General features: G+C 42.1%; 1 protein-coding gene across 1 annotated transcript in view; it reads right to left on the bottom strand.

Annotated features, from left to right (window-relative positions):
• LOC117814073 (metabotropic glutamate receptor 8-like) overlaps positions 1 to 14,989 on the bottom strand; it is a 151,650-nt gene that overhangs the window by 54,039 nt on the left and 82,622 nt on the right. Inside the window, exon 7 of the mRNA XM_034685185.1 lies at positions 3 to 44. Coding sequence (XP_034541076.1) covers positions 3 to 44 — 42 coding nt within the window. The remainder of the gene's footprint in view (positions 1 to 2; positions 45 to 14,989) is intronic.

Raw genomic sequence — 14,989 nt, 5'->3', positions numbered from 1 at the left:
CCCCTCCTGCTCGTAGGTGGAGTCCCGGCCCACTTTCTCCAGACCTGAAACAAGAACGAAGAGACGACATCCCATCATTATTTCATTACAATTTCATAATTTCAAAATAAGAGTCTTCTGATTGTAAACTTGTTTTTAGTATAAACTGTTGACAAACTAGAAGGTGCAGAGCTCAGAAAGAGGTGTATTAAAGTACGGAGTCCCTGAAGTCATAGATATAAGGGAATGATCTTTTGCACATGTTATCTTGTGCATGCACATTATGATAAATTGCCCCTTTAAGACGTGCAATCAGCTGCTGCAGAAACTGATCATTTTTGTCAAGTCAAACTGTAAAAATAAAACAAATAGTTAAAAAAATAATAAAATGTGCTTTCAAATATTAAAATAGCATGTTTTATATTTAATCATATTTCATTAAAGGTGACATATCATGCAAAATTGACTTTTTAATGGTTCTCTACCTGAAATATGTGTCCCTGTCTACAAACCCCCCGAGAATGAAAAGACTCCATTCTGCCCCTGTTCTGATTTCTCCACCTTTCTGTAAATGTGTGTGAAACGAGCCGTTTCAGTTTTCAGTGTTTTTGTTACGTCACAACAATATCCGGTATGTCACGGAGTCAGAGCTCGGAGCTTGTTCAGCCCATAGACTGTATAAAATACAACTCAACCCCTCCTCCGTTTTTCATTCCCTGCACACGTGTGTGCTAACAAGGAGCTTAGGAGGGAGGCATGCTAGTTGTAGGCTGTCTTAATAAACACAGAGGTCGCTTTGACTCCCCACATCTGCAGATTTGAAGATCTAGTGGATGATTTTTATTTGTCATGGATAAGTGCTAGCGCTAATTAGCATAGCCACATAGCTACATGTTCATAGCTGTAGCTGTAGCTGTGTACCAAGACACACGTCGACATAATGACAAATAAAACAACAAGAAACACTAAATCTGTGACCAATGGTTCAGAAAGGTCCTGCTGCCTCTCTGGCAGAGGTCGGTTTTACTCCCCACGTCTGCAGATTTGAAGATCTAGTGGATGATTTTTATTTATCATGGATAAGTGCTAGCGCTAGTTAGCATAGCCACATAGCTATATGTTCATAGCTGTGTACAAAAACACACGTCTACATACTGATAAATTAAAACAACAAGAAACACTAAATCTATGACCAATGGTTCAGAAAGGTCCTGCTGCAGGCGCCTCTCCGTCAGGATCAGATTCTGGATCAGATTCAGAGGGTTGAAGTAACGTGATCTCTGAGCAGCCGTGTATATTCAGCCAACATGTAAACATTAGATCAACGTGCTGGAGAGCCGAGGCACATCCACTTCCTGAGGGGGCGTGGTCAGAGGGAAAACAGACTGTTCTGAGGAGGAATGAAGAAGAGGGTTTTTCAGGCAGACCAAAATCTGATTTCAAAGTGTTTTTTTGAGCATAAACTTTAAAGACATGTTTTGGGGACCTCTTAGACCAATATATGTTGATGAAAAAAGCGTGATATGTCCCCTTTAAATACAAAATGTAATAACATTTCATTTTGATGGATTTCGACAGGTTAAACTGGTTTATTCATTTTATAGTGGTAAAAGCAACGATTATGCAGTCGTCAAATTTAATTGAGTTGGATTTTTCATGGGTTCATTTGGTGTTGTTGTAGCTCTGTGCTTATGTTGCACTTTCATATGAATTATTTGTCTGTTTTCTTTTAATTAAAGATTTTTTTACCTGGAAACTAACAGGGTAGTTGCCAAACTAATTTATTTTACTGGTATTTATCTGATTTTATTGTATTGATAGTTTTTTTTTTATTTAATTATTTAAATAAATCCCTCACTTCCACCTGCCCAGACTTCTCACTCACTATTGATAAATCCACTGTTTCAGCATCCACCCACATCCGTAACCTTGGTATCATTTTTGATCAGTCACTTAACTTTCAACAACACATTAACAATATTTCAAAAACTGCTTTCTTCCACCTCAAAAACATCGCCCGTCTCCGCCCCTCCCTTTCCTTCACAGCAGCTGAAACTCTCATCCACGCCTTCATCACCTCAAGACTCCATTATTGCAATAGCATCCTCTACGGTTCACCCAACACCCTCCTCAACAAATTACAATACATACAAAACTCAGCTGCACGCCTCCTCACTCACTCCCGCTCCAGAGACCACATCACCCCAGTCCTCCAGAACCTCCATTGGCTTCCCATCCCCTCAAGAATTCAGTACAAGATCCTCCTCATCACCTACAAAGCCCTCCACAACCTAGCTCCCTCCTACCTCACCGACCTTCTGCAGCCATATAATCCCTCCCGCAACCTCCGCTCCACCAACGCCAACCTCCTCACCCCTCTCACCAAACCCAAGCACCGAACCTGGGGGGACAGAGCCTTCTCTGTCGCTGCCCCCACCCTCTGGAACTCTCTCCCCCAACGCCTCAGATTCTCTCCCTCACTCACCAAATTCAAATCCGGACTCAAAACACACCTTTTTAGAAAGGCTTTTAAACTATAACTGATTGATTTTTTTTCTTGTTTTGTTTTATTTTGCTGCCTTGCTTTTCTTTGCTTTTTTGCACTGTTTTCCTTTCCTTTGCTTTCCTATTGTATAATTGTATTTTCCTGTAAAGCGCTTGGAGAACCTTTTAAAGCGCTTTTATAAATAAAATGTATTATTATTATTATTAATTACATTTTTCTAATACTTCTCTGATTTTTCTTTTTCATTTCAGAATTGTTTAACTCAAATCATAAAATCACATAAAATATCTAATGAATAAAATGAAATATAATAAAAGCTTTACTATAAAATAAAATCAGAGACATATCAGAAAAAATAAAATCAAATATGATTAAATCAGAATCAGAATCAGCTTTATTGGCCAGGTAGGTTTGAACACACAAGGAATTTGACTTAGGTAAACTGTGCTCTCTTTGTACAAAGCATAAGAATAAGACATACAAATAAAAATAAATGTAATAACAATAACATCAGCTATAAATACAAATAAATCAAAAAAATTAAAATCAGATAAATACCAGAAAAATAAAATAATAGAAAACTTGTTGTGTTCTATGAATGAAACCCAGTCGTCCTTGGACAGATTGTCAGTTCTGTCAAGTTGGGAAGCTGGAAATGCATGACTGTGAGATTAAAATGATCCCCTTCTGTGGACTTCAGGGGCTCCACAGTGAAGTATTGTCTCCAAAAGTTGAAGAAGTTATTCTCGTAATGATGAGAAACCTTAGTTATGAAACGTAGTCCCTCACCTTTTTTTTGTTGGACGTATCGATTGAAATCAGAGTCGAGAAAAATGCACAAGTCACACATAAAAACTCCCTGTTTCACTTTCCATGTGCTTTTGTACAGTCATGGCCAAAAGTTTTGAGAATGACACAACTATTAATTTTCACAAAGTCTGCTGTTTCAGTTTTTATAATGGTAATTTGCATATACTCCAGAATGTTATGAGGAGTGATCAGCTCAACTGCAATTAATTGCAAAGTCCCTCTTTGCCTTGAAAATGAACTTTATCACCAAAAACACATTTCCACTGCATTTCAGCCCTGCCACAAAAGGACCAGCTAACATCATTTCAATGACACACAGGTGTCACACACATTAACACAGGTGTGGGTGTTGATGAGGACAAGGCTGGCGATCAATCTGTCATGATTGAGTGACTGGACACTTTAAAAGGAAGATGGTGCATGACACCATTGTTCCTCATCTGTTAGCCATGGTTACCTGCAAGGAAACACGTGCAGCCATCATTGCATTGCACAAAAAGGGCCTAACAGGGAAGTTTATAGCAGCGAGTAAGATTGCACCTCAGTGAACCGTCTATCCAATTATCAAGAACTTCAAGGAGAGAGGTTCAATTGTTGCCAAACAGGCTCCAGGGCGCCCAAGAAAGTCCAGCAAGCACCAGGACCGTCTCCTGAAGGTGTTACAGCTGCGGGATCGGGGCACCACCAGTGCAGAGCTTGCTCAGGAATGGCAGCAGGCAGGTGTGAGTGCATCTGCACGCACAGTGAGGCGAAGACTTTTGGAGGAAGGCCTGGTGTCAAGGAGGGCAGCAAAGAAGCCACTTCTCTCCAGTAAAAACATCAGGGACAGACTGATATTCTGCAGAAGGTACAGGGACTGGACTGCTGAGGACTGGGGTAAAGTCCTTTTCTCTGATGAATCCCCTTTCCGATTGTTTGGGGCATCTGGAGGAAGGCTTGTTCGGAGAAGACGAGGTGAGCGCTACCATCAGTCCTGTCTCTTGCCAACAGTGAAGCATCCTGAGACCATTCATGTGTGGGGTTGCTTTTCGGTCAAGGGAGTGGGCTCTCTCACAATCTTGCCTAAAAACACAGCCATGAATAAAGAATGGTACCAGAACGTCCTCCCAGAGCAACTTCTCCCAACCATCCAAGGGCAGTTTGGTGATGAAGAATGCCTTTTCCAGCATGATGGAGCACCTTGCCATAAAGCAAAAGTCATAACAAAATGGCTCGGGGAACAAAACATTAAGATTTTGGGCCCTTGGCCAGGAAACTCCCCAGATCTTAATCCCATTGAGAACTTGTGGTCAATCCTCAAGAGGCGGGTGGACAATCAAAAACCCACAAATTCTGACAAACTCCAAGCATTGATTGTGCAAGAATGGACTGCCATCAGTCAGGATTTGGTCCAGAAGTTGATTGACAGCATGCCAGGGAGAATTGCAGAGGTCTTGAAAAAGAAGGGTCAACACTGCAAATATTGACTTATTGCATGAATTCTGTGTAATTCTCAATAAAAGCTTTTGATACTTATGAAATGCTTCTAATTGTATTTCATTATACCATAGAAACATCTGACAAAAACACCTAAAAACCCTGAAGCAGCAGACTTTGTGAAAATGTAATATTGGTGTCATTCTCAAAACTTTTGGCCATGACTTTACACTCATTCTCCAAACAGAGGCTGACATCTGACAGAAAGCATCAAACCTTCAGAGATTAAGCAGACACCAAAGCAGGTCCTGATAACAAACTTCCCCTCCTGTCAGTCTGAGCTCTCTCGGTGCGTCTCACACTCAAAGGTTTTGGCGTCCGTCCTTGCCGCCGGGTTCAGACTGACTTACGATGGATGCAGTGAATTTGAGATGAGACACGTTTCCTTTAACTAACCCTAAAAAAATACATTGAGTCCATCTCATTAGCTGTGATTAAATAATCAGCTCATAGAAGACATCCTCATGTTTTATTTGAAACTCTGTCGAGTCCCTCTTAAAATTTTCTCAGAGTAATTACGGTTATTAGAGCGGCGAAGCTCTGCGATCACGCCGCCGGCAACGGAGCGAGCCGTGGAAGAGAGGAGGAGGGAACTAACTGCTGGACTGCACCCTCCATCAACAGACAAGACTTCTCAGAATTAATAGGAGCTTAGAAATGAAATCCAATTTAATTTTAATAGCAGGCGGGCGGCGGGGGATCTGTCCGAGGGGAGACATTTGCACCGGCAGTAAAGACTGATTACACGTCTGTACGGCGGTAATGAATGAGCCTCGAACGGCGAGGGGAGAGCCGATGATGTCAGACAGCCGAGGCAGAGAGGAGATGTACGGCCGGGAAGCAGAGGATCCCAGCTCGCCGCAGATGATGAGTGCCTCCTCAATATTTAAAGAATACACATGTTTGATGCTAGAAATTCAAATGGGGCCTGAAGGCAGCGTTTAAGATTTACAAGAAGCCCCGCGTCCCCGCAGGTCTGGCTCTGACATCTGTGGAAGGAGCTCCTCTGGACTGGATCCCACTTGTTTTTTGGGCTCAGACCTGATCATCTCACGCTGAGTGTGACTGTGTTTGTGCCTCATCATGAGCTATGGAACTCTTTTTAATCTTCTGTTACGCTCAGATGAAAGGATTAAAGCTGATACTTATTCTTCTGTGACTTTATTAAGTAGCTTTCATTGATATTTAATTTACAGAATGACAAAGTGTACTGTTTTAGTTTCCTCTCACAGCTCTCTCTTTAAAGACATAAGGCCCAAAGGAACAAAAGGAAAAGAAGGCCTCATCCAACAGCATTTTATTCAGTACCAGAGACAGCCACTAGGGGGCAGTGTTTGGGGTAATCCATTAAACCTGGTTTATACTTCTGTGTTGACTCTATGCCATCGTGAACTCTACATACTTGTGCGTCCTTGTGTCGGCAATACTCCGCCTAAATGCTTGTAGACGGTCTGATTTCTATGCTAGTCAGATCTCCTGTTTCCAATCCCGATGCATTTTCTGCTTGTTTGAGCGGTAAACAAAGGGAACTATGGCGACTCTGAGCATGGTATGTTACGTTGGAGCTGATAAATGTTGCTGTTTATCCTCTCAACCTTTCATGGAGAAAGGAAGAATTTATATTTACAAAGTTGTGCATCGTGCAGGCAAAACAGCTGATAGGACTGTTCTGGAAAAAAAACCTGAAAGACCCAGTATTGGGGCATGGGTTAAAAAACATGGTTACATGCATGTCTATGGAAAAAATTAGATACATACAGAGGAAAACTGTTATTATATGAAAAGTTGTGGGAACCCTTTGTGCACTTTTTGGAACGCAGTGTTTTGTGCAATGGGCTTGCTGATTAGCGGTAAATTGAACTTGGACTTTGCCTAAATATGTGAAGTACCTCTTCTCTTGTTTATATATATGTTTGTATATACATGCATGCATGTGTATATATGTATACTTATGTATGTATGTGTATATGTGTATATGTAGATAGACTTTTCTTACTTGGTTATTTATTATTCTTTTTTTTTTATCAAGTCTTCTTTTTAACTCTATCATGAAGTTTACGGGCTGCTTATCCCTTTATAAAATGTTATGCTTTACTTATTGTAAAAAAAGATACACATGAAATATGAAATTTGAAGTTGTATGAACATTATCTCTTTTGGCCCATGTTTTTTTTTTTTTTTTTCTCTTTCTTTTTTTTCCCCTCTATTCTTTTGCCTTCTTTTTTTAATTTTTAATTTTATTTTATTCTTTTACCTTATTTATGTGCAAAGAGATGTAGGGGTTGGTGTTCAGATTTAGATCCAATTTTTGTTCTACTGGTTAAAATGATCTTTATGTCCTGATGGTAATCAATACATAATGTGTTCTTAAAAAAGAGAGAAAAAAAGCTGCTATCTACAGCCGGAGTAAACCTGGGAAAACACCAACCAATCACCATTTTTGGGTGCCAAAATTTCAAACCATTCAAATCCCATCCTGCCGTTCTGCCCGCCTCCTGCAGAGCGTACATTTCCCCGGCGTTCACTCCCCGTCTCCTGCCTCTGCTTCCCCTGACTCTACTGACTGCCCCTCTCGCTCCACCTCGGGCCTGTCCCCTCTGACCCCATGAGGGGCTTTGCTCAGGACTGTAGTCCGGATCAGAGTCTAAAAAGCTCTCACCACGGGGGCTCTGACAAGCAGAAGAATTAATGACATTTAGTAAGTCCTACAGAAATGTAGATGTACTGTAGCGTCCGTCCGGACGCTGTAGTGATGACGAGCCGATTGGTGAACACGTTGATCTTTAATAACCGGTCACTGTCGGCCGTTACCACGACAACCAACAAAGCAACAATCAATGTTTGAATGAATGAAGAACTTCTCCTCTTGTCTCTCCTCTCTCCCGCTCACACACTCTACACCTCTCCTGATGCCTTCAACAATCTCCTGACTTTGACAATAAAGTCAGATCAGTCAGAGACCTGTTGCATTATGCAGATTTGATGTCGTCAAAAAGAGCTTTCTGAGTGAGATAAGGTGGAATGTGAGCGTCCTGTTTGGCCACATAATTACAGTTTGACTTCCTGTGTACTAGCAGGTCTCCCTGACTGATGATGATGACAGTGAGAGTCTGACTGAGGTGAGGAGGCACGCTGTACAGACAGCTCCATCACGCCTGCTGGCATTTCAATTACACATCACTTACAGGGTAAATTTAATTCCCTCCTGACAGGACGGACATGTTTCTGTCTTCACCTCTCTCACACACTCTCTCACACACTCTCTCTCTCTCTCTCTCTCTCTCTCTCTCTCTCGTCCTTCTGTTTCAATTAGATTTGGAAATTAGATAAACGGCAAACTAATTACAGAGGTTAGCGTTGATGGGATGAGTTCGGGGGGGAAAGCCTCGCTGTAGTGTCTCACACGCCTGAATACATTTACATTAGCAGCGTTTTTTCATCGCCTCTGTTGTTTATCAGTCAGTCAGTCTGTGTCGGATTCATCAGCTGAGGATTAATAATGCCGTTTCCTCACAGCGCTGACTCTGACTCAGTGTTATTCAAATATAAGACACATTTCAGAGCTGCTCAAACATTCATGTGAGCATCACAGAGCCGAAGACCGCTCTGTGCTTTAACAGCCGTGTTCATTCTCTGCAGATCTTCATGTGTGTAAAGTCATTTGCATGAAAGGGAAAAATTAAACCAGAGCACATCGGGAAATAAGCGACATAAATAATTTTGAATGTCACTCAAATGTCCATCTGCCCGACATTTTCACGCTCTGTTACATTCATGGTTTATTATTCAGACTGTAAGCTCTGCTTTCACTTCAGATCTCCCTTCATAATAAAACTCAGAGTCATTATTCAGCCGTCTTCAAAACGTCAGAGGGGCTCATAAAAACTGGGGTTATGAATCACAGATTCTAGTCCCAAATCGAGGCCAGCAAGACCACATTTGAGACCAGTAGGTGTGTGTTGAGGGGTGCTGGGTCAAGTCTCATGTCCCAAGACAGACCAACAAGTCCATTTCAAGCCAAAATACTAGGACTGGGACAAGGTGCTGCTAGAAGCGGGCACTGGCAGTGTCTCGGCCAATTCCACCAGATCCATGTCCGGTCCGTCTCTGATCCGTCACAGCACCAGATCTGATAGGTTTCTATTCTAGTCAATGTGTTAACTTCCTCTGGATCCGCTCCGTTGCGTTCCGACTGCGTCTCTGATCCGGCAGGTCGGATCAGGTCCTCCGGATCAGATACACAAGACTTCTATTCTTCCCGGATGCCGGAGCACGACGCATCAATCTCAACAGAGCAGATGGAGCGGGACAGGAAGTCAGGTTTCACCAAAACAAAATGAAAACATCCGGTTAATTTTCAGAATAAAACACTCCTTGTTATCACCAGATCGTATTTCACTTAACTACAACAACAGCGGTCAGGAATAACAAGTCCAAAGTTAAGACCACATAAGTCCTGACTAGAATCACCAAAGTCAAGACCAACCATAATCAATCTCAACAAGTATGTCTCTAGTCAAGTCAGGCAACCGTCCAGCCTAGTTCAAAGTCAGGATCGGTACCAAGGCAAGGCCACTACATTTGGAGTCAAGAGTAAAAGCCATGGAGAAGAAGGGCTAGAGTGGAGCCAAGTCCCAAGACAGGACTGACAAGTGGAAATTTGAAGGGCGAGAATCAAGAACAACAGGTTCTCAAATAAGATCTGTAGACCCAGAGGGGAGGGCAAAGTCAAAAACCTGAAAATATTGACTTGGAAACAAACTAAAGTTATGATTTTCAAGTCACAAGACAAGACCACATCTCTAGTCAAACCGGGCAACTGTCCAGCCTAGTAAAAGCCAAGGAGAAGAAGGGCTAGAGTGGAGCCAAGTACCCAAGACAGGACTGACAAGTGGAAATCTAAAAACGAAGCGAGTCCCAAAATAAGAATGGCAAGTCCTAAATGAGATCCAGTGAGAAGGAGCGAGTCAGGACTGACAAGTCCAAAGTTAAGACCACATAAGTCCTGACTAGAATCACCAAAGTCAAGACCAACCATAATCAATCTCAACAGGTACATCTCTATTCAAGTCAGGCAACCATCCAACCTAGTTCAAAGTCAGGATCGGTACCAAGGCAAGGCCACTACATTTGGAGTCAAGAGTAAAAGCCATGGAGAAGAAGGGCTAGAGTGGAGCCAAGTCCCAAGACAGGACTGACAAGTAGAAATCTAATAATGAAGCAAGTCCCAAAGTAAGTATGGCAAGTCCTAAATGAGATCCAGAGAGAAGGAGCGAGTCAGGACTGACAAGTCCAAAGTTAAGACCACATAAGTCCTGACTAGAATCACCAAAGTCAAGACCAACAGTACTCGATCTCAACAGGTACATCTCTATTCAAGTCAGGCAACCATCCAACCTAGTTCAAAGTCAGGATTGGTACCAAGGCAAGACCAGTACCTTTGAAATCTAGAGTAACAAAGCCACGGAGAAGAAGGGCTAGAGTGGAGCCAAGTCCCAAGACGGGACTGACAATTGGAAATTTAAAGACGAAGCGGGCCCCATAATCAAAATGGCAAGGCCTAAATGGCAAGACTAACAAGTCCAAAGTTAAGAGCACACAAGTCCTGACAAGGATCACCAAAGTCAAGACCATCAATGTCAAAGACTTAAAGTCATGACCTCCAGACACGATCAAATTCAAGTCTCAGACCATATCTCAGGTCAAGTCTCAAACGGTTTGCAGTCTTGGATTTTTAGCTTTGTATTTTAGGACTATAACGAGTCAGCCTCACAGCTTCAGATCTCCCCTTTTCCTCATAATGAAGTCATCACTGAGAAGCCGTTCAGACACTTCCTCCTCTTCACAGCAAAGTGTTTGCAAAATGTTCCAGAGTGCCGCTGAACGCTAAAACATCTGCTCGATCTCCGACACGGACGCAGCGTTCCCCCCCCCCCGTTATTATCGCCACTTTCAAACAGAGGAAAGAGAGACACTCAGCCTCTGTTGACACCACTTCTTCATGTGCTGACGTTTCCAACCAAACAAACTGCAGCACAAAGGCACATAAAAACATACACGGGGAAAACACACCGGAGGCTTTCAAATGTAAATCCAGCTTTCATTTTCACTCGGGGTATTTCAAGGGAATGTGGATCACAGAGGAATACAAAAGGGAGGAACACTGCTGTAAAAACGGTGAGAAAACAATGAGGCTCTTAAGTCAGCAAACACATCGTTCAACAAAGCAGGGGAACAGAATGAAATATTCATGTTCTCTGCTGGTGAGACTGTGTTTGTGGAGTCTCCAGGTGGAAGAACGGATCCGCAGAGTGAAAAACAAGGTTTTCCCTGAATGAAAGAAAGTCTTTATCCCAGATAAATTCATCCTTGCTATAAATATCTCCAATGTCTCTTCTTCAAGGGAGCGAAAGATGACTGAATGTTCCTTTCACCCTCCAACAGATCCATTTCCACCAAGAGTTCCGGGGTCTTTTAGCCCCCAGAACTACTTTACCCTGATCTAAAAGGTTCCTGTGCCCCCATTGTTGTCTGCGTTTCGGGCAGCAGGGCTGAAGTCCCGGGTAGATTGTTCAAAAGTAAATGCACTACACCACCAGACCAGTAGAGGGCAGTAAAACAAAGGAATGCCATTCATCAGAGATGACACCATAGAAGCAGACGGACAGGCAGGTATCATTATGAGCAACACAACAGTTAGCCTGTTAGCATGAAGAGACTCAGCTGGTGCTGTTTTAGATGGTGCTATATTTCATCACAGATGGATTCACTGAATCAACACGTGAGAGGAGATAAGCCCGAGTAGCAAAGACGTTTCAACACGGCTTTAAAATCCTTTGACACTACACCACCAGACCAGTAGAGGGCAGTAAAACAAAGACGAATGCCATTCATCACAGGTGGAAAAAACAATGACTGTGAATGGTTTTTGGAAAAGTTCGAATTTTTTTTTTTTTCTTTTTTTAAATTTTGAAAAAAAAAATTGAAAAAAGAATTTTGTAAAAATAAAAAAAATTGAAAAAAATTTTTTGAAAAAAAAAATTTGAAAAATTTTTTTTTTTTTTTTTAAAAGTTGAAGAAATTATTTTTGAAAAAATTAAAAAAAAAAAATATTTGACAACAAAAATTTGACAAAAAAGTTGACCCAGAGCCTGTCGAAAAAAATAATTTTCCTCAAATTTAAAATTGTGCTCCAAAAGCAGAAAAACATGAAAAGAAGTGAAAATTTTGCACCTGCCGTTAAAACATTGAAAAATCATCAACACGTGAGAGGAGATAAGCGCGAGTAGCAAAGACGTTTCAACACGGCTTTAAAATCCTTTTGAACTCAAAAAGCCGTGGCAGAGATCGGACGGTGTTTTGGTTTAAACAGCGACCCTGTTAACTGGAGACTCTCAGCCGGATGCATCCCTCATAAACGTCTTTAGACCATCATTAAATATCTGTTGAGGATATTTTGAAATCTTAATAAAAACTAAACTAGTTTGCATTCCCAGGAACTCCCTCTGTGTTTCAACAGCTGTGTAAACTCCACAAACACTGACACGTTCAGCTGAAGGTCTCCAGTTTACAGGGTCACTTTTAAAACCGGAACACCGGGAGGAGAGACGCATTCACGGTGGGCTGAGAGAAGACTACTGTTACAAGCTGCTAAATCAAGAGAATCACAGCTTCTTCTTTTGAAAAGTACACACACATACAAAAAAGATAGAACAAATAAAAACTAATGAAAGAAAGAGAAATCAAGTGAATCACAGATGGAAAAAACAATGACTGTGAATGGTTTTTGGAAAAAATTGACAAAAAAAAATTACAAAAAAAATTGACCAAAAAATTCGAAAAAAAATATTTGACAAAAGAAAATTTGTCCAAAAAAAAAAGTGACCAAAAATTTTTTGATTTTCTTTTTTTGAGAAATTAATATTTTGAAGAAAATTTTTTTTTTTTTTTTGAAAAAACAATTGACAAAAAAAAATTAGATTTTTTTTTTTTTTTTTTAATTCAAATTTTGAAGAAAAACTTTTGAAAAAAAAACTTAAGAATTTTTTTTTGGCCAAACAAAATGAAAAAAAAAAATTGGCAAAAAGTTGACCCAGAGAATCCCAGCTTCTTCTTTTGAAAAGTACACACACATATACAAAAAAGATAGAACAAATAAAAACTAATGAAAGAAAGAGAAATCAAGAGAATCACAGATGTGTGTGATGTTATTGTGGACGGAGGGAGGAATAAAAACACTGCGGTTAATCTACCAATCAGACACGCTCAGCATTGCAGGCCCCGCCCCCCGAAAGTCCCAGGACCTTTGAAAAGTACTACCCCCCTAGCAGGGGCTTTTTAGGGGGGAGATTATCTACCCCTGAAGTAAATTTAGACCCTGGGTCCACTGGTGGAAATGCACGTAGTTCCAGGGTAAAGTTCCTCCAGCTGAAAAACGCCTTTCATGAGTTAAGGAGCTACAAATGTTAGCGCTGAAGGACGTTATATTCCAACAGAGGATGCACAGCAACGCTCCAGTAATGATGCTAGAATGCTAAAACCACTTCAGGGCTCGCTGTGACAGTTTGACCTTTAACGCCTCCGTCCTGTGACTTTAAAAAGACTTGCCAGGATTGTGCCAATCAGAGCACAACACACCTTCAAGAGAAGCAACAATCGTGTCTCTATTATCCAAACAAGCCTCTGCCGCTGCTGCTGGCACACAAACAAACAGAACACTAATTATAGATCACAATCGATACATCGCTGACAGAGAATCTATCGACGCAACGCTGCAGAGAGCAGGGACGACTCAGAGGAGCTGATCCCGACCTTCAGAGAGGAAGAGGAGCTTTACTGTGAGCGGGCTCAGTCTGCTGGTTTAAAGGGGGAGCGGGTTGGTGTTTGACTGACAGCAGCTGTACTCCAGCGGCATGGCAGACCGGCTGCATTACACCTAAAGGGAAACTAATGGATCGTCACCCTCAGACCTCAGGGGATCTTTGGTATTTGATTATCCTAATTGATCACAGTTAATGTGCAGACCTTTACCAGTGGCCTTTGAAAGGGATCGGTCTGAGCATGCATTAACAAGTGTCAGCTGGGTTACACACAGACGTACAGTATATGAAATGATAGGTTATTTTTGCACTGTTTTATACACATAATAAAAAGATGATGTATTAGCAGGTAGTTATGGGAATTAGAATCCCAACAGGGTGAGAAGGATCCCTCCACTTCGCATCAGGGTCTTGTCTCACCTTGACAGGGTTCTATATCTCATAACTACCTGCCAACCATCCATCTATCTTCCTCCTCTTATCCGGGTTCACGGGGGCAGCAGCCTCAGCAGGGAAGCCCAGACACTCCTCTCCCCGGTCACTTCCACCAGCTCTTCTGGGAGGATACCGAGGCGTTCCCAGGCCAGCTGAGAGATATAATCTCACCCAGCATGTGTTGGGTCTTCCTCATGACCTCCTCCCAGACAGACATGCCCGAAACACCTCCCCCAGGGAGACGTCTGGGAGGCATCCTGACCAGATGCACAAACCACCTCATCTGGCTCCTCTGGATGCAGAGGAGCAGCGGCTCTACTTTGAGTCTGAGCTCCTGACCCTCTCTCTCTAAGGCTGAAAGCTCATTTCAGCCGCTTGTATTCGTGATCTTGTTCTTTCGGTCACGACCCACAGCTCGTGATCATAGGTGAAGGTTGGGACGTAGATTGACCGGTAAACCGTGAGCTTTGCCTTCTGGCTCAGCTCTCTCTTCACCACAACAGACCGGTACAGCGCCCGCATCACTGCAGTCTGTCAATCTCATGCTCCCTCTTCCCCTCACTCGTGAACAAGACCCTGAGATACTTAAACTCCTCCGCTTGGGGTAAAGTCTCTCCTCCCTCATGGAGTGGGCAAGCCATCATTTTTTGACTGAGCACCATGACCTTAGACTTGGAGGTACTGATCCTCATCCTCATCCATATCATCATCTCCAAGTCATCTCTGAATCTATAAAACCAAGAGTTCAATACTCGGTTTAGTCGTCATTGGCGGCACCAAGAAGAGGCTATCAATCAATCAATCAATCTTTATTTGTATAGCGCCAAATCACAACAAACGTTATCTCAAGACGCTTTTACAAACATAGGAGGTCTAGACCACTCTATGTCAAATTATGAACAGAGACCCAACACCAAGACAGGGTAAGACTCAGTCTGACCCCACCTTAATCCATCATGAGCAT

Source organism: Notolabrus celidotus, chromosome 6 (genome assembly GCF_009762535.1).
Source record: "Notolabrus celidotus isolate fNotCel1 chromosome 6, fNotCel1.pri, whole genome shotgun sequence".
In the NCBI taxonomy this organism is placed as follows: domain Eukaryota; kingdom Metazoa; phylum Chordata; class Actinopteri; order Labriformes; family Labridae; genus Notolabrus; species Notolabrus celidotus.
The sequence above is the reverse complement of the archived record's forward strand: the minus strand, read 5'-3'. Positions and strand labels throughout refer to the sequence as shown.